At 50.4% G+C, this 19,636-nt stretch overlaps 1 protein-coding gene across 3 annotated transcripts in view; it reads right to left on the bottom strand.

Moving 5' to 3' along the window:
* USP20 (ubiquitin specific peptidase 20) overlaps positions 1-19,525 on the bottom strand; it is a 42,003-nt gene extending 22,478 nt beyond the window's left edge. For 2 of the 3 annotated variants that reach the window (XM_043469817.1, XM_043469819.1), the window contains exons 1-4: positions 19,419-19,525; positions 9,061-9,176; positions 6,083-6,179; positions 1,622-1,675 (exon numbers count right to left, since the gene is read on the bottom strand). In XM_043469817.1, coding sequence (XP_043325752.1) covers positions 1,622-1,675; positions 6,083-6,163 — 135 coding nt within the window. In that variant the 5' untranslated portion in view covers positions 6,164-6,179; positions 9,061-9,176; positions 19,419-19,525. Of the gene's footprint in view, positions 1-1,621; positions 1,676-6,082; positions 6,180-9,060; positions 9,177-19,295 lie in introns of all 3 variants that reach the window. The other variant, XM_043469818.1, reaches the window with a different exon arrangement.
* Between the last annotated feature and the right edge of the window lie 111 nt (positions 19,526-19,636).

Here is a 19,636-nt window from a genome sequence, read left to right as displayed (position 1 = left end):
GCTGGGCGCCCTGACCCTCTCCCCCCTCCACTCGCCCCTTTTCCACCAAAACCCCACTTCCTGATGGGCCAGTTGGCAGGACCATGCTTTTGGTCAGGGGCGGGCGGAGCCTGGGCCTCATGGCCGTTTTCTGACAGGGGACACTGAATGGGCAAAGGCAGCCGGGGGGCCTTGTGCTGACCCCGTGCCCCCTGGTGACCTGCCTTTGGCCTTACGCTCTCCTCCCCCAAATCCACCCAGCTCCCGAGGCCCAGCTCGTGGCCTCCAGCCCCGGCCCTGGCTGTCGGACTGTTTCACGGCAGGAGAGCTCTGGTGCACCCTGAGTGGTGGTCAACACTGCACTGGCTGGTGAGGGCCTTTTGAGAAAACGCGCTCTGGGCTGTCACAGAGGCTGCGTCACGTTCCGTCTCGGTCTCTCGGGGGGCGTCTGTGGGTTCCTGGGAGGCGGGGCTGTGACTCCCACTTCCGTGGGCCGTCCCCGGGCCCCAGACAGCGTCCTGCAGTGTGGTTTACCCTGAGCGACAGGCCCAAAAGGACGAGGCCAGAGCCCTACAGAGGCTCCTGTGTCTCCTGCAAAGAGACTTAAACTGTGACCTGTGTGCCCATCGGCTGCCTTTTTTTGTCTCTCGTATTTGTTTTCAAAGAAATTTTTAGTAAGATTATATAGTGTGATATATACTTGCAGGAAAGTTGGAAAACACTACAAAGTTATAGACAAAAATGAATTACCTGTAATTCTGCAACCCCCAGAGAAAACCGTCACTTGTTCACACATCTACTGTTACTCTTTTGGGTGAGCATGATAATCACAACCAGATTTTACTGGACACTGTCTACAGGCCACACACCCTGTTAAGGCCATCACAGGCACCATCTCGTCAAATTCTACCCTAAGGGGGTTCCACAAGGCGGCGGCAGTTGTCAGTGTTGTGGCCTCTGCTTTATAGATGGCAAAACAAAGACCCAGACTGGCCCAGGGATATGTGTGCATTTGCGTGTGTGTGTGCGTGTGTGTGTGTGTGTGTGTGTGTGTGTGCGCGCGTATGTGTGAGTGGGTGGGCGAATGCTCAGTAACTCAGTCATGTCTGACTTGTTGCAACCCCATGAACTATAGCCCACCAGGCTCCTCTGTCCATGGGATTCTCCAGGCAAGAATACTGGAGTGGGTAGCCATTTCCTCCTCCAGGGGATCTTTCCGACCCAGGGATCAGACTCTTGTCTCCAGCGTCTCCTGCATTGCAGGTGGATTCTGTACCACTGAGTCACCTGGCAAGCCCCGGCCCCAGCACAAACTGCCACTAACAAGCACCAGGGTTCACAGCCAAGACACTACATCGTCTCACATGCACATGCTGGACAGAAATTTCCCCTTCATGCCGATGGGCTCATTCAGTCCAGAGTCTTCTCTAGCCTGCTTTTCCCTCGTCATCTTTAATGGTTGCCAGGGCAGGCAGCCCAGGGGCTCGCGCACTCCGGGGCCCTCTTGGCTTGGGCACCACACCCGAGACATCCATGCCCTGTGTCCCTGCCCAAGGTTTCAGGCAGTGCCCACGGAGGACAGGTATTCCCAGCCCAGAGTCTGGACCCAGCTCCAGGGCCCCAACAGCTGCAGGAAACTTACCTGGAGACAGGCCCACAGGTTGGGTCCAGAAACCCCACATGACTGACAGGTGCTCTGTGTGAGGTGGGGAAAGAAAGGAAGAGGAGGGTGTGAGTGGCCCCAGAATGTGTGCCATCAGACTCAGCTCAGAGGCTTTGCCTCACAGAGAGCCAGCCCATGGGGGCACTTTAAGCTTTACTGTTTGAATTTTGTTTTTTCACGTGCCTGAAAAAACATTTTCAACACAATCACTTAAAGCTTAAGCAAAGAGACCCCTTAATATGCTCTTGTCACACCTTCTACTCCTTCATGACACTCATTTATTTAAGCCTTTCTGCCCGCCTAGACTATGGGTTCCATGAAGGAAGGATGGACTGTTTTGCCTACCCCTGCAACTTCACAGAGTCTGGTACAAACCAGATGAGTGTATTTGTTCACCACAGAAACACCCAGGTGTCTGTTGATCAGGATGACAGAGCCTGCTTCTGGTCCACTGATATCTCTCTTCCCTGCTTTAATAAAAGAATCTATGTATTTTGGCTGAGCACATGGTCAGTGAGCTACAGACTATGTGTCTTAGCCCCCACTGTGATCATAGGGCTCAGTTCTAGTCAACAGCGTAACAGTAAAAAGTGACATGTGCCACTTCTGAGTTTTGCACAACCCTTGGTCTCTCTACTGTTTCCATTGGTGGGAATGCAGATGTGATGGCAGGAACTGAAGCAACCACTTTGGACCTGGAGGTGAAAGCCATGTGTTAAGAATGACAGAGCCACTCTATCAGAGCTACCTACATCTGGACTGCTCAATGAGAAAAGTAAACTCCTATCTCATTTAACTCACTATATTTCAAGGTCTTTTCATTATAATTTAAACTGTCCTAAGTAACTTTGTCTGTGCCTGTCTAGAACGGCAGTTTCCAGCTGAGCTTCCACAATACCCAGTGTGTCTCTGCCAGTTGTGAGATGAATTCTAAGCACTGGTCTCTGTAGCAGTTGCAGAGCTGATCCCTGGTGAGGGATCACAATGAGCCAGGTATCCAGCTAAGTTCTTTGGACCTTGCTCATGTAATCCTTATCACAGTCTCTGCAACAGGTCCCAAGAACCCCTTCTTACAGATGAGAAATGGAGGTTTGGAGAGGTCATGACCTGACTGTCAGAAGCACTGTCAGCTGAGGAGTCAGGGTCATCAAACTTACAGGAAAGGCCCAGTTTCCCCCCAAGGGTGGCCACATCGACCCTCAGGCCTCCATGGGAACTTCTTTTCACTAAGCCTGGATTCTGGCTGTGTTTGTAAAAATTCTGAACATGGCTCTCTCAGTAAGGTTGAGAAGGCGCAAGGCATCCCATCAGTGGGGCTGAGGTTTGCAGTCTGTGTCTTAGGGTCTCTTGCCAAGGATGCTAAGGGTGGCAGGAGACCAGTCTGCTTGGTAGACTCAAAGTCACTGCTCCTGACCTTTCCAAATCTGTCATCTCTTTTGTGACTTTCTGATTTCACAGTTCACTCCCATCTTCCCAAGTTTTTTTTTCATTTCAGTCTTACGAATGATAAAAGTATTATATGCTTGTTTCAACAATTTAAATGATACACATATGCTATATATAACATGTAGCATATTATATACAATACATATATGCTGTATATAATGTGTAGTATATTACATATAAAATATACATGCTGTATTTGTGTCATACATTATATACATGTACGCTGTACATATGCTGCTGCTGCTAAGTCGCTTCGGTCGTGTCCGACCCCGTGTGACCCCACAGACACTGTACATAATGTATCATGTATTACACATATGCTCTATATAATATGTAGTGTACTATATATAATATATATATGCTGTATTAACTTGAAGTATTTCTCTCCATGCCTTTGGCTAGTAAAAATGAGATCACACTATACAAACTTCTCAGTAACAGGCTTCTGCCCCCTATTTAGGGCCATCCTTCCATGTCTGAACGCAGAGACCCCATCCCATTCTTTGCGATAAGTACACAGGGGCCCACACTACGGGCACAGACGCCACAACTGCCTCACTCATTCCCTTCCTGGTAAATACGCTGATGACCACCAGTGTTTCCCTTTCACAGATAATGCTCAGGAAACACTGCTGTATTTGAATCTTGTAACTGGTGCATACACTGCTACTAGAGACATTCCGAGAGTGGGAACTGAACCCTGCAGTCACGGTAACTCGACTACAAATGTCAGGTCCACTTCCCTCCCTCTGTCGGCTCTGAGTGAGAGCTTGTATGTGCCGTATGCATCTGAGACGGTGCCGTGTTGGTTTCCTGGCAAAATCCTTGACCACCAGGGAAGCCAAGCACCTTTTTTCAAGAGTTTCTCAGCCATCTGCATTGCCTCCATTGTGAGCTACCTGGTTCCATCCTCGCGCCTTCTGGGTATTTTAAAACCATGTTGGTTTCATTTTGTAGATTTCCAAAAGGCTGCCATGTCCCAGCCCGGTCCCCCAAGTTCTGCCTCCCTCTTCCCGCCTTGTTCGTCTCCTCCCTGCTCTCAGATTTCCCAAGAAACTCAGTTTGTTTCACTTATTCCTTTGTGCAGACTCAGGAAGAGACCCGGCGGTAGACAGTGCAAGTGCACCGCAGCCTGGCTCTGCTCTTCCTCCTGACCACACTGAAGCCGTGCTCCACAGGTTAGCAGAAATTGGTGATGAACAGAAATGGAACTTGTCTTACACAACAGCAACTAAGGGAACAGCTGGGTAAAAAACCCCTCTGCCTGAAGCCTGCCTTCACTGAGCAAGCTCACCTTAATTATTATTTTTTTTAAACTGCAAACCCTCTATGCTTCATATACCCTATACATCACAAGACTCCCTAACCACCCCTACAGATAAGAGCTCTGATGTATGGGTCGCTATTGTAATAGGGTTGAAGCTGTTTTTTCAGAAACTTGAAGTCTTGTCCAGTTCGAGCCGGCTAAGACTGTTTGGGACCACTAACCCTAAAACTGGGTGTAAGTGTCCGATAAATGACCTTTTGATGTCAAAGGGCCCAAAACTCCAGCCTCAGATCATGCTAAGCACCTCAATTTTTGAACACGCATCCTAGGAAGAAGCACGTAACTCAGACACACCTGTGCAGAACACTGATGACCTCATCTCTCCCCACGCCTAAGACCACCCTGCTTCTTTATCTAAATATCCCACGCCCCTCGCCTTCTGGGAGGCTGATCGGAGGCTTGTTCTCCCGTCTCCTCCCTTGGCTGCCCTGTGAATCAACCCTTTCTTTGCCGCAAACCTCGGTGTCTCAGCATTTGGCTTGCTATGAATCAGCAAATGAACCTGGTTCAGTAACAGCAAGCAAAACAACTTCAAAAGAAGCCGCAGGAACTTTGAAGAATCACGCCTGAGACTAAACCAGCTCAGGCCAAAAGCCACCCAGCACCTGCTGGGGCAGGGAGGCTGAATGACCAGTGTTAGGTGCCTGGAAAGAAGACCCAGAAACCTGTCTGGGAGTCTGACCCAACCCCCTCCCCGGGAACGGCCCCTACATACGGCCCTGCCCCTGAACACAATGACACTACACAGGCAGAAGGCTGCAAAGGGCCCGGATGTCCACCCACGGAGGATCAGCTGTGGAGTCCACACAATGAACTATGACGCAACCTTAAGGCAAACCATGAGATCCACATGCTGAGGCCAGAGAGCTCCGAGATACACTGCCAGGTGAATAGAGCATGTGACCAACACAGCTACAGTACACTACTTTTTATGTAACAGAGGGGAAAATGAAAAATACGTATTCCCAAAAACAAACTCTGAAAAGATACAAAAGAAACCAATGTTTGTGGCTGTCTGGAGGGTGGGATGGAGAGGGTGGGCACAGGGCGGGTGGGAGGGGGACCCCTTCACATTTTTCTTCTTACGTCATTTCCATGCGAAAGCGTTAGCTACTTAAAAAAATTTTTAATCTAACAAACAGACAAAAACACATCCTCCCTATTCCGTGTGGCCCACCTTTGGGAATCCCCTGGGGGTCCCACGGTTAGGACTCCAAGCTTCTACTGCAGGGGGCATGGGTCTGATCCCTGGTCAGGGAACTAAGACCCTGCAAGCCACAGTATAGACAAGAAAAAAAAAAAACCAGTGGCCCACCTCTTCTCTTTGAACCTCCCTGAGCCCTTCTCAGGTCAAGTGTGCAGAAATGCCCGTGGACTCTCAGAGCCTGACTCTCCGCCTTGCACCTGCTCCAGCCACTAATGGGCATCAGTGCTCCCAAATGGATGGTCTGCGTGGTAATTAATGGCTGTTAGGACGCAGCCCCGGAAGGCCTCCTGAACAGACGCCAGCTTTTCCATTTACATAAAAGGCCAAGCAGAGACTGCTGGGAGCCAGTGCTTCCGTGGCTTCAGAAATGTCTGCATCCCAGGAATGTGGCAGGGGTCGGGGGGTGGGGGGCGGTGTGCCCTGGGTGTGGGCCTCAGCCCCAGAAGGTCTGACCCTTTACCTTGGATTTGAGCAGCAAGTCCTCTTTGGTCACCTCCCCTATTGAGTCAAGATGAGGACAAAGGTCCCTGGAGTCCCCCATGCTGGCCCGGGCTCACCTACAAGGAAACACAAGGGATCCTGGGTTAACGGCAGCCCCTGCCTGCTGGAGGCAGGAGAGGCTGGGGGTTAAATGCATACTTGGGTCTCGAGCCTCAGATGTGTCACGTACTGGCTGGTGACCCGGAAAAGCTACTTAGCTGCTCTGAGCCTCACCCTCTTCGCCTGAGGATTGGGGAAGGAGATAACACCTTCCGGAAAGGTTGCTCAGAGGATTCACGGAGGAAGTATCAGTGAAATGCCTAGCCCAGGGACAGCAAGTGCAGGGAGATGATTAGAATTCAAGCGCTGGGTGTGATGATGAGAACTGTTGATAGGGAAGACGCAAGGGTGCTTCTTGCAATTGGGGAGCTATCTGTTAGGGAATCTAAAACCACCGTCCTTCTGTTGAAAGAGACCAGCTCCCTGACCTGGAGACCACTCTACACCAGGGGGCAGCAGCAGGCAGGGTGGAGAGGCCAGGTCTGAAAACCAAGTAGGAAGGCAAGAACAGAAGGGGACCACCCTCTTTTATGAGCAAGCAAGCTCCCTCTTCTCAAGAGTTTCCGAGGGGCCAGGTGACCCAAAGGCCACTTATCTCACTTCCTGTGAGAAACCCCACTTAGAGAAGAATCTTTAAACGCCACGATACTAGAGGAGGAAGTCAGAGCAGCAGCTCCTCCAGAAAATGTTATTTGAGAACTAGAAAGTCACAGAGAAGGGCGGGCAAACCAAGCTAGAAAGGGGTCTGAAAGATGTTCACTGAAGCACCAATGGTGGTGTATCTGGGTGAGAGATTTCATAAGAACTGTGCTGTCGTTGCTTTTTTTTTTTTTTACAATTATAAAAACAAGACTCAGATGATATACTTTTTAAAGTACAAGGTATAAAGTAAAATAGAGGGCTTCCCTGGGGGCTCAGACGGTAAAGTGTCTGCCTGCAATGCAGAAGACCCGGGTTCAAAAAAAAAAAAAAAGAAGACCCGGGTTCAATCCCTGGCTTGGGAAGATCCCCTGGAGAAGGAAATGGCAACCCACTCGAGTAATCTTGCCTGGAAAATCCCATGGACAGAGGAGCCTGGGAAGCTACAGTCCATTGGCTCACAAAGAGTCGGACACGACTGAGCAACTTCACTTCACTTTCTGGTGACTCAGTGGTAAAGAATCTGCCTGCCAATGCAGGAGACAAGAGTTCCATCCCTGGGTCGGGAAGATCCCCTGGAGGAGGAAATGGCAACCCACTCCAGTACTCTTGCCTGGGAAATCCCACGGACAGAGGAGCCTGGGAGGGTTAGACTCCATGGGGTCACAAAAGAGTCAGACACAACTTAGCAACTAAACAACAATAACAATAAAGTAAAATAAATTGCTGATGATATTGTGGCAAACTTCCACACTGACGCTCTTCTGTATATAATTCTTCTCTTTTTGAAATCAGAAGGAAAAACAGCTATTTCAGTTTGAAAAGCAAATGCTTCCTTCAAGGGAACTCCTTGGTGGTCTGGGCAGCTCTGTATTTTGTCTGTGGTAGTAGTGATATGGATCTGTATGCATTTGTATGTTATTAGTCACTCAGTCGTGTCCAACTCTCTGCAATCCCATGGACTTCAGCCCTCCAGGCTCCTCTGTCCATGGGATTCTCCAGGTAAGAATACTGGAGTGGGTTGCCATTCCCCTCTCCAGAGGATCTTTCTGACCCAGGGATCAAACCCGGGTCTCCTGCATTGCAGGCAGATGCTTTGCCATCTGAGCCACCAGGGAAAACTGCCTGGAACTGAACACACACACACATAAACACACACACACACACACACATAAACACACACACACACAAACACACACACACATAAACACACACACACATAAAAACACACACACACATAAACACACACACACACACAAATGAGTAAGGGTAAAACTGGTGAAATCTGAATGAGTTCCTTGGGTGTACCGGTCACTCTGCTGGTCATGATGCTCTACTACGGATACACCGGAGATGCGGTACCACTGGGGGACTCTGGGGGAAGGGAACATGGAACCTCCCGGAACATTTTTTGGCAACTTACTGTGAATCTATAATTATCTCGAAAGAAAACGTTTAAAAATAAATAAGTAAATGCTGCCGCCACCCAATATTTTAGCAGAAATTGTACCCAGGAACCTGGCTTTTGACTCTAGCTCCAAACTATTACAGAGAAAAAAAGGCCCAATCAATCAAAGATGCAGGAGAAGCCGACAGTGCTTTAATCAAAGGCAGAGGTTGTGCAACCACCAGGCGGAGGTGAACCCCTCCCCCAGGCACCCTCCTGCAAGCCCCTCCCCACCCCGAAGAATCTGCCAGCGGTGAACTGGCCCAGACTCCACGACAGAACAGGGGTGACTGGTGCTGACGAGGGGCCAGGTCCCGGACTAAGTTCTTTCCGTGCCTTCTTCCCTTGAAAGCTTCCCCGGCCATCTCAGAGGCTGGGCTTTGCCCCATTTTACAGATGAGTAAACAGGACACCTTCTGGTCCCAGGTCTTGCAGAAAGGAGCTCCAGGACTGAGGCCAAAACCCAAGCAGGTCAGACTCTTGGCCCACTCTTTGGAACTTACAGAAAATGCAAACATATGCGGAAGTAGACAGAAGTGTGTAACCTGCCCCCACGCATTCATCACCTGGCTTCACAATTAATCCATGGCCAACCTTGCTTCATCTCAACCTGCCACGTCCTCCCTTTTGCAGCAAATCCCAGATATCACATCATTTCATCCACATATGTTTTTCTATGAGACTCAAAAAACAACAACAAAAAAAAACCACATAACCACGATTCTATCATTTCACCTAAAAAGAAAAATCTGTACTTCCTTCTTGGTCCATGTGTAAGGGCGACACCTGAGTGGGAGAGGCTGCGGGCCTACCTCTGTGCAAAGTGGCAGCCCCAGGAGGCAGTCACCCTCCGCATCCTTCGGTCCCGGCCGACAGTGAGGAGTCGCTGCGCTGGGCTGGGGTGAGCACCAGGCTTCCGCTGGGGGACCTGGGAAGACAAACCAGCACACTTCATGTAGTTCTGTTAACCTTAAAAATCACTCTTGAGGTTTCCCTGGAAGAGTCAGCCTGACGATGCAAGGGATACCAGTTTGATCTCTGGTCTGGGAAGATCCCCACATCCCTTGGGGCAACTAAGTCCTTGCGCCAGAACTGCTGAGCCTGTGCTGAAGAGCCCAGGAGCGGCACCTACTGAAGCCCGCGCGCCTAGAGCCTGTGCTCTGCAACAAGGAAAGCCACTGCAACGAGAAGGCCGCTCGCTGCAACGGAGGGCAGCCCCTGCCGGGTGCAACTAGACAAAGCGTGCTAGCAGCAACGAAGAGCCAGCACAGCCAACATCAAAATAAAATACAGAAATCAACCTTGAAAAAGAAACACTCTCAACACCAAGCAGAAGCTATCAACAGCCCACAATTCCTCCTGCGGGGTGGGGGGAGTGAATTTTTGGACATTTGGGGCATCCACAGGCTTGACATACTCCCCAGTCTGTCTCCAGGGACAATAAAAACACACCACTGCTGGGAGGGCAGAAGTAGGCTTGGGTGGAGCAGGCAAACAGGGTCAGCCCTCCCCCCGGGGGGGGGTGTCAGACCCCTCACTAGTCACTGCTGGGCATTACCTTTGTGATCCCTAAGAGACGGTGGGGAAGCGGAGGGCCACGGGGGGCCGCTCCAACAACTGCTCCCCGCAGGATCGGAGGGTCCACCCTTTCCACGAGTGTCAGTGAGACCCTCAGATCATCCTTCCAGTCTCCCGAGAACTTTCCACTGCTCAGAACTGCTGACCCCCGAGTCGTGAGCAAGCCTAGGCTACAGACACAGCGCCGTGCGTCTGCACGTCAACACTGACCCCTGCCTTGGTGGGCCACGTCTTCTAGGTGTGAGCAGTTCAGAGAGGGAGAGGCAGTTAGAAGCTACCATTTAAAACGGTCACGTGACAATGACAGGGCTCAAGGTTCTGAATTCCAAGGCTCCTCACTTGAAGTCAGACTTTTAGTTTTTTCGTTTCCACTGAGGTCAAGTGCGCTGGGCGGCTGCCAGCTTCGCACTATTTTAAGCTGCTGTATGTGGGTTTTTCAGTGTCTTTGGTATGCACCCCATCTCTGGGGCTAGATGGTGAAGCCAGGTCATGAGCGCGAGACTCCATGCCAGGAACACTGCCCCAGACAAGGACAATGGTTGACAGGCCCACTCCTGACTCACAGGTGCCATCAGATGACCCAGGTTCTTGCAACTTCAGTTACAAAAAGAAAAAAAAAAAGCCCTGTGGCAAACAGACCTGTGTGCTGTCGCTGTTCCTGCTTTACGGATGAAGAAACAGAACTGGAGTTTAAGGAGCCAGGAACCTGGCCAAGATCAATCCTGGACTAGTAAGCAGTGGGCGGGACCTGACTGGTCTGTCCAGCGCCCAGCCTTGCTCTAAGTCAGGGGTCAGCAAACTTCTTCTATAAAGGCCCAGGTAGGAAATATTTCAGGCTTTGCAGGCCACGCTGATCTTTATCACGTAGGTTAATTTTATTAAAACCAAACCAAACGACCCGTTTCTATTTACAGCCTAGGCAGGAGAAGATGAAACGTTTTAATCCAGCACAGAAATTAACGAGGCAGAAACAAAGGAGTGAAGAGGAGACCCTTTTCTGGATGAGTCACAGGTGGAGGAGCTGCACTCCCAAGCCAGCCAGGTAGCAGCCTGGGGTGCTTCCTGGGGTGGGGCTTCCCAGACCTCTCAGGGGCTGCTGCCCTTCTCTGAAATGGCCCCCAAGTGTCTTGTTCATGCTCTGTGGGCCTGCAGATCTCCAGGGGAGGAGGTTCTGCTCCCCGGGGGGCTCTCAGGGGTCTGGGGAGAAACAAGCACAGACGCAAGAGGGGAACCTCATGTACCGAGGACACCAGACACAGGTTCCTCTTATTTTCGAAACTTTAAAGATGATACTTAAAAATAACCTATTAGGGTCTGTATTACAAAGTGAAGGAAGTCGCTCAGTTGTGTCCGACTCTTTGGGATCCCATGAACCATAGCCTACCAAGCTCCTCCATCCATGGGATTTTCCAGGCAAGAGTACTGGAATGGGTTGCCATTTCCTTCTCCAGAGGGTCTTCCTGACCCAGGGATCAAACCCAGATCTCCCGCATTGTAGGCAGACGCTTTACCATCTGAGCCACCAGGGAAATCCTATTGCAAAAGCAACACAAATTCATCACAGAGTTTGTAGAAGGGACTTCCCTGATGATCCAGTGGTTAAGAATCTGCTTGCCAAGGCAGGGGACATGGGTTTGGTCCCTGGCCTGGGAAGATTCCACATGCCAACGGGCAACTAAGCCTGTGTGTGTGTCACAACTACTGAGCCCACGTCTGCAACTACACCCACGCTCTGCAATGAGAAGCCACCGCAGTGAGAAGCCTGCACACCAAAACTAGAGAGTGAGCCCAATAAGGCAAGGAAGACCCAGTACAGTAAAAAAAAATAAAGTCAGTGTAGAAAATGCAGGTGAGCAAAAAAGGACATAAAAACCACTTGGGACTTCCCTAGTGATCTAGTGGTTGAGACTCCATGCTTTGGAGCCAGAGGGTTCAATTCCTGGTCAAGGAACTAGACCCCACATGCTGCAGCCAAATAAATAAATATTAAATAACACAAGCCAAAACATAACAGATTTAATTTGTATATAGATTTTGGAGGTTTACAGTCTATGTTTCCATGTCCCTAAATTTCTTTTCAACAACTTCATTTCTTGGCTTCCCTCATGGCTCAGCTGGTAAAGAATCCACCTGCAATGTGGGAGACCTGAGTTGGGAAGATCCCCCGGACAAGGGAACGGGTACCCACTCCAGAATTCAGGCCTGGAGAATTCCATGGAGTATGGTCCACGGGGTTGCAAAGACCCTGACATGACTGAGTGTGCTTATATGTTTCCCACATCACTAAATTTTTTTTCAACAACTTCATTTCTAGTTGCTGGATAATATTATACCACATATAATCTAAGCTCTACAATACCTTACTCAATCATTCTCCTACTGGTAGACACAGGATATGTGTGTGAGTGTGTGTGTGTATGGCAGTGAGGATTATTTTAGAATATAAGTCTTTGGCTACATCTTTGATCAAAGGAAAAATTACTGGGTCAAAATATTTGTTTTGAAAGTACTAGATATATACTGACAAATTTTCCTTCAGAAACATTATATAAATTTATTGGCTTCCCCCTGAGCAACATGGAAAGTTTAAGGCTTACTAATATTTTTTTAAAGTTAATGTTTAAAAATCAGTTTATAGAAATAGACCCACAGATAAAGAAAACAAACTATGGTTACCAAAGGGGAAGTGGGGGAGGAATAAATTAGGAGGTCAGGATAAATATACACACACACTACTATATATAAAGAGATAACCAACAAGGACCTACTATGTAACACAAGGAACTATACTCAATAGTTTGTAATAATCTACAGGGAGAAAGAATCTGAATGAAACATAAATACATGCATGTATGTATAACTGAAGCACTGTGCTATACACTTGAAACTAACATGACGCTGTAAATCAACTGCTGCTGCGGCTGCCAAGTCGCTTCAGTTGTGTCCGACTCTGGCCGACCCCAGCGACGGCAGCCCACCAGGCTGTCCCTGGGATTCTCCAGGCAAGAACACTGGAGTGGGTTGCCATTTCCTTCTCCAATGTAAACCAACTAGACTTCCGTTTAAGAAAACCAGACACGGGGAAATGTCAAGTGGTAGCATCAAAAACTGGGTGGTTAATATTCGACGCAGGACCTGAACCATCTGAAGTGCACGAGTCTGCGAGGATCACACTTTGCTGACCCCAGCTGTCTAAACGCTGTCTTTTTGCTTTATCTCGGTCCCCAGACAACGCCGACCCGGCACCTTCCTGGGTGATGGGAAACAAACCAGGCACGGGCGCTGCCCTCACGGGACACAGAGTTCCCTGCTTCAACACCAGGGTGCCTGTGTGCAGCCACGAAGGATGTTACAATCGCTAACGGGAGCCACTTTCCATTCTTAGCACAGCCAGCTGCTCCACAGGCGTCACCCCTGGAATTGACTACAATCACGGAAGGCAACGATGGGGACAGCTAGCCCTGAGCTCAGCTCCTTGATCTTGTCACTCACAAGCTGTGTGTCTTTAGCTAAAATCACCAATCCTGTTTCCTCATCCAGGAAAATGGGGACAAAGACAGCAGGTAGCCGGTAGGGTGACTGAGAGAACGAGGCGGGACAACACATAGGAAGGATTTAGCATGATGACTTCTGATCATAGGGACATGCTCAGAGTTTGTTTACCTGCACAGCAAGGATGTTCAAGCACCTCCTTACTAGTCCAGTGGCTAAGATGCTGAGCTTCCAACACAGGGCCCTGGGTTCCATCCCTGGTCAGGGAACTAGATCCCGCATGCTGCAACTAAAGATCCTATGTGTGGCAACCCATACCCAGCACAGCCAAATAAATAAATAATTTTTTTTTAATAAATTTTTTTAAAAAAGAAGAAGAATGTTCAAAAAATGCTTGGTCCTATAAAGTCTGTTGTGGTGCTCAGTCGCTCAGTTGTGTCCGACTCTTTGCGACCCCATGGACTGTAGCCCAGCCAGGCTCCTCTGTCCATGGAATTCTCCAGGCAAGAGTGGGTTGCCATTTCCTCCCCCAGAGGATCTTCCCAATCCAGGGATCGAACCCAGGTCTCCTGCAATGGCAGGTAGATTCTTCACCACTGTGTTGCCTGGGAAGCCTGTAAAGTATGTTACTGGCTGTCTTTTTGGTTTTGTTTTAAATTATTTATTTTAAATAAAAGGTAATTAAGTCATGTTAATGTAGGCAGAAACCAACACAGCATTGTAAAGCAATTATCCTCCAACTAAAAATAAGTAAACTATCCCCCCCAAAAGTAGTTAAGTTCAGTGAGGTCTTTAGGGCAGACCTTAATCCAACGTGACTGGTGTCCCTATGAGAGGAGGAGATTTGGATAAACCAAGAGGCACCAAGAGAAAGGACCATGTGAGGACACAGCAAGACAGTTGCCATCTGTAAGTCAAGGAGAACCCTTAGAAGAAGCCAAACCTGCTGACCTCTTTCTTGGACCTCCAGCCTACAGAACTGTGAGAAAATAAATTTCTGTTGTGTAAGTCACCCAGCCTGTGGTGCTTTGTTATGGCAGTCCTGGGAAACTGACACGGTGTTCAGTTCAGTTCAGTTCAGTCGCTCAGTTGTGTCCGACTCTTTGCGACCCCATGAATCACAGCACGCCAGGCCTCCCTGTCCATCACCAACTCCCAGAGTTTACTCAAACTCATGTCCATCGAGTCAGTGATGCCATCCAGCCATCTCATCCTCTGTCATCCCCTTCTCCTCCTGCCCCCAATCCCTGACACGGCGTTAGACCAACATTAAAGTTTCTGAAGATGGGGACTTCCCTGGCGGTCTAGTGGCTAAGAGTCCGCCTTCCACTGCAGGGGATGTGGGTTTGATCCTTGGTCAGGGAACTTGGATCCCACATGCCTCCAGGCAACTAACCCAAGCTCTGCAACTAAGCCCTCATGTAGTTAAAAAAAAAAAGTTTCTCAAGATGAAAACCACTTTCTGGTTATGTATCCTTGTTCTTAGATAATTCCTCCTAAATATTGCGGGGCAAAGGGTTGTGATATCTGCAACTTACTCTTAAATGGATTGGCAAGAATAATTCTGATGATGATGAATGTATAAATACAGAGAGTAAACGGGCAAAAATATTAATAATTGGTGGATACAGATGAAAGGTAGATGGGATTTCATTTTATGACTCTTTTTACTTGTCTGGGTTTGATTTTTTTCAAAATAGAAACTTTTTTTTTCTGTTTCAAATTCTTTATTACACATCATGGTTGCACAATTTGAGGCTGGTTAAATACAACTGGCTTTCAATTTTTCTTTGAAGATTTTCCAGATTACTACATGCAAGTGAGCATGAAAATATTTGGCATTTTAAAATTTTGAAACTCTGAACAGGCACTTACATGATGAAAATAGAAACTTTTTAAAGATTCCTTTTATCTCACTGAGGTGGGAGCAGGGAAGGGTCTTTTGGAAACGGTAACCTTAACTCATGTCAACGGACATGAGCTTGAGCAAGCTCCGGGAGTTGGTGATGGACAGGGAGGCCTGGCGTGCTGCAGTCATGGGGTCGCAAAGAGCCGGACACGCCTGAGCGACTGAACAACAGCTCAACAACAGGAGCTCCAGGACCGAGTGTCTACTCTGAGCCAGGCATGATGCACAGCGCTTCACTGCACACTCTCGGGTGAGGGCTGCTGTTTCTTATTTTATGGAGGAAGAACGGAGGCTCGGAGAAGGGAAGGCACTTGCCCGAGACCACAGAGCAAGGGAGTGGGACAGCGGGAAGTGAGCCAGGTGGGGGTCCGCCTTCCCATCCTTCCCTCTGCGCAAAATAAATGGAAAGGACACAGCAGGTGTTTAATAAAGACTGAAAAGGAAAGAAACCTCCACTGCGGGGAGGCCTGGGTTTGGGCATGGGTCCTCTTGAGAGCAGCAGCTCCACGGTGCTGTTAAGAGTCACCGCCCCAGAGCTGGTATGCGAGATGCCAGCCAAGGGGCTGCGCCTCCGCTACAGACACCTGGGGCACCTCTCCCCCTGACCCACCAGACCCACCTCCTCTCTCAGGGATGAGAAAGCAGGAGGAGAGGAGGCAGGCTGGCAGGTCTGGCAGACAGCCTGCCCACTGCAGGCCCCGGATGAGACATCTAAGAGGCTTCTTCGTCCTGGACAAGGACGGGCGAGTCCCCCCCTCCCCGGGGCCTTCGTGGAGTGATGGGGAAAGTCACCCCCACTTCAGCCCCACACAGGGGCGCAGGCACTGAGGCAGCACATCTGGGCCTGGCACCACCGCTGAGACCAGGCCTCAGGGGCCCATTACTCATCAACTTCCTGGAGGTTCTGGCTACATCCTCCTGCCAGCTGAGAGCCCAGCTCCTCAGGATTTAAAGGCAATGCTGCCAAGTCTGCCACCAACACAAGGACACCCCCCTGCCCTGATCCTCACCACACTGGCCACCCCACACACCTGTGCCCACACCCTTCCACTCTCCCCTCTACCCCACAAAACATGTCCTCTTGCCCTCCCCCTCCTGCCTTCTCCCCACTCTACTTCCAAGCCACCCCCCTGCCCCCAAATTCCTTTCTTTAAGCAGTCTTAATTCGCAGAGTCCACCGTCCTTTCAACTCTCAAGGCAAGAACTTCTTCCTTGCCAAGTTCTGCTTGCCCCCATTCAGGATGGACCTGTGAACTGGAAACGGATACTAACAGACCTCACAAAATCCTCAGAACCCGTCAGGCAACATTGAGAGTGAAATCCATCTCGCCTCCGTCACTAAAAGAGGGAAGGCTGAGGCTCAGAGAGGGGAAGGAACTGGCTGCAGGTCACACAGCTACCAAGCAGCCGAGCCAGGATTCAAGCCCAGGACAGCCTGCCCGGAAATCAGTGCTCTGAACTGTCAGCTCTACCAGCTGCCGAACAGCCTGGAGTAGGGATGATGACCTTCACCTCCTCGGACCCAAATGCCCACACCCCAAGAGTAGCTTCCCCTGGCCTTCCTCACAGGCACCTCTTCTGAGTCATTCTTCACACAGCACTTTTTTCTGCTCAACTTCAGTTCCTTAAGTTTAGGATAACATCCTTGCATAGCCTGAAGCCTGGGACTGCACTGTGTCCGAGGGTCTGTAAGAGTCCATTAATTGGGGTTACTGCTGCTCCATGCTGGCAGTTCCTGGAGGCAGACAGGCTAGAGGCAGTGACTGGGCAAGGTGGCTGAGAAGCTGCATCCCTGGAGTAAGTAAAAGCAGAAACTCAGACCAGGACCCATAAAACCAGGAAGCAGGAGAGGATGGGAGAGGTTCATGCTGAAGTCACACAACCAGCGAATGGTAGAGCAGGGACTCTGGTGGGGAAATTGGCTCAGAGAAGGAAAGGCTCCTCTCCAGGCTCACACAGCAAGCTGGCAGAACTGGTTCTTGAACCCAGTGCCAACAATTCAGTCTGCTGCTTTGTTGTGTTACTGACCAAACCACAAACCAGAACACCAATTAAAAAATGCAAGTCAATTCTCTCTCTCGATCCTGATTCCCTCCCCTTGCTCTACTTTTTTTTCCCCCCATAGCATCCTTCTAATATCTTTCATAGTTATCAGGTTATCTGAACATAAAGTCCATGAGTTCAGGGGGTCTTTAGTCTCTTTTGCTCCCTGACGTATTTCAAGCACCCTAAGCAGTGCCTGTTCCGTATACTGAAAGCGCAGTAAATATTTGCTGAATAAGTAAGTCTGTCCCACAAACACTCAATGAATGCTTACGATGGCCAGGCTGTGAGCTGCAATCATTTTGCTGGATTCCCAAATCGACCTAGACATTAATGCTCACCAAGACAAGCTCACATTTCACCTGGTTCCAGGAGCCAGTGCATGAAACCAAACTCAAGCCCAACCTGGACATTTTCTTCAAGAACCAAACCTTCAAACCAAACTAAAAACATGGCATTTCTCTGAACTGAAGAAAACTCAGATTTCTCACAGGCTCCCTCCGAGCAGTTCCAACCTGCCCCCTTTAGGCCCAGCAAAGCTCAGAGGATCTGCAGTCCCTCAGCCCAGCCACAGGCCGCCAGATTCACCCCCGCCACTTCTGCAGTATCACTTCTGCTGAACTCGACTCAGTCAGACCGAGGTTATCAGTGGGCACGCTGGTCTTGCCCGGCAGGGACAGTACATCTGTACCAGATGGTCCTCCCTGGGATATCAGCAGCTATGTCCTTGGCCTTGCAGCCTTCTCCTCAGTGCTGTCCAGTACCCACTGGTGGGAGGGCTCCTGGATGGGCAAAATTGGAGCCAACTCTGAGAGCATGAGAGCTGCAGACATCCACTCCCTGGGTTCCTGCGGCAGTTCCCAAGGAGCCTCTCCTTCAGCCATCACGGAAAAGGGGCCCAGTAACTCCCATGTGCATCTGGCTTTGGCTGAATCAGACTGCAGAGGGCTAGACCTGCACACTTTTAAACTATGGCTTTTCATCAAAGCCACAAGTCTGTTCCAACAAGTCCTGAGTCTATCTGTCTCAGTACACGGAAGAGGATGGCAACCTCAGAGGAGACTGTTCCGGAGAACAGTAAGGCATTCCAGAAAGGCTGCCCTACTTCCGGATGGTCTTCCCGAGGAGGGAACCTGCAGAAAACCAACTCTTACTGTGCCAGGTACTGTGGCAAGGTGCAGCGAGGGAGGCCTGTAACTGATTTCTGCTCCCCCTTCCAGCTGTGTTCCCTGAGGTACATACTGCTTCTCTAAGCCCTGGTGTCTTCCTTGGCAAAATGAGAAACAATAACTGACTCTACTTCCTTGGATTGTTGGATTAATTTAATGAAATAAAGCTGAGTCCAGTGCCTGCCACGTTAAGCGCTTAATAAGAGGTGGCTCTTGCTAAGGAAAGGACAGACAGCATATTGAAAAAAGGAAAACTAATAAGGGCTTCCGAGATGTCCCGCAAGCCATTAGTTATGCATTTAGTTATATCCTAAGCATCGGTTGATTCCTGTTTTTCAAATAAACTTAATCCTCAAAGCATCCTCGGTTAGAAGGGGCGGAGGCCAGAGCGACAGTCCTCGTGACAAAGGACGAAAACAAGGCCCACGAAGGTCCCGGGAAGCGGCCAGCAAGCACACTCTGCCCTCAAACCCTCCCGAGTGGGTTCAAAACACCAGACACGACTCTCCTCCGGGAGAAGTGGCTGGAAGCGATCGTTAGAGGGGGAGTCGGGGCTGGGGCTTTAATTCATCACGGCTAAGAAGTGGTCATCTTTTGTCCCTACAGGAAAAAAAAAGTGCACGTCAGGGCCCAGACCCGGAGGAAAGAAGTCAGCGGTCCGAGACGCCACAAGCGTGCTTTCAACGCTGGGTCAGGCCCAGGCAGAAATGAAAGAGATGGCGCCCCCTGTTCCGGAGAATCAATGAGCCCTAGGGGCTCGAAGTGGGGCGCCCGGGGCCCGAGAAGATACCCTGGGCGCCGGCCGGAGGAGGGGTCAGGGCGGTGGCGGCCGAGGGGGGTCCCGGGCTCCGCTCACCTGGCCGCGGCGTTCTGCGCACCAGGCAGGGCCAGGTCCCCGCCAGCCCGGAGCCGGACTGGGGTCGCCCCTGCTCGGAGAGACCCGGCCCCCTGAAGCAGCCGGCGGCGGTCCGGAACTCACCTGCAGTCGCAACCGCGCCGCCACCGCCGCCTGTCAGTCAAGCGCGCCCTCCGAGCCGCGGGCGCAGGGTCCTGAGGCCCTGCCAGCCGCGCCCCGCCTCCTCCCCCCTGGGCTGCCCAATCGGGAGAGGCCGACACCGCGGACGGGGGCGTGGTCAGATGGGCGTGTGGGCCGGGGGCGGGGCCGGAGTTGGGGGCGGGGCCGGGCCGGGCCGGCGC

Source organism: Cervus canadensis, chromosome 5, assembly GCF_019320065.1.
Source record: "Cervus canadensis isolate Bull #8, Minnesota chromosome 5, ASM1932006v1, whole genome shotgun sequence".
NCBI lineage: Eukaryota > Metazoa > Chordata > Mammalia > Artiodactyla > Cervidae > Cervus > Cervus canadensis.
Note: the sequence above shows the minus strand (reverse complement) of the source record. Positions and strands in the feature narration are given on the sequence as shown.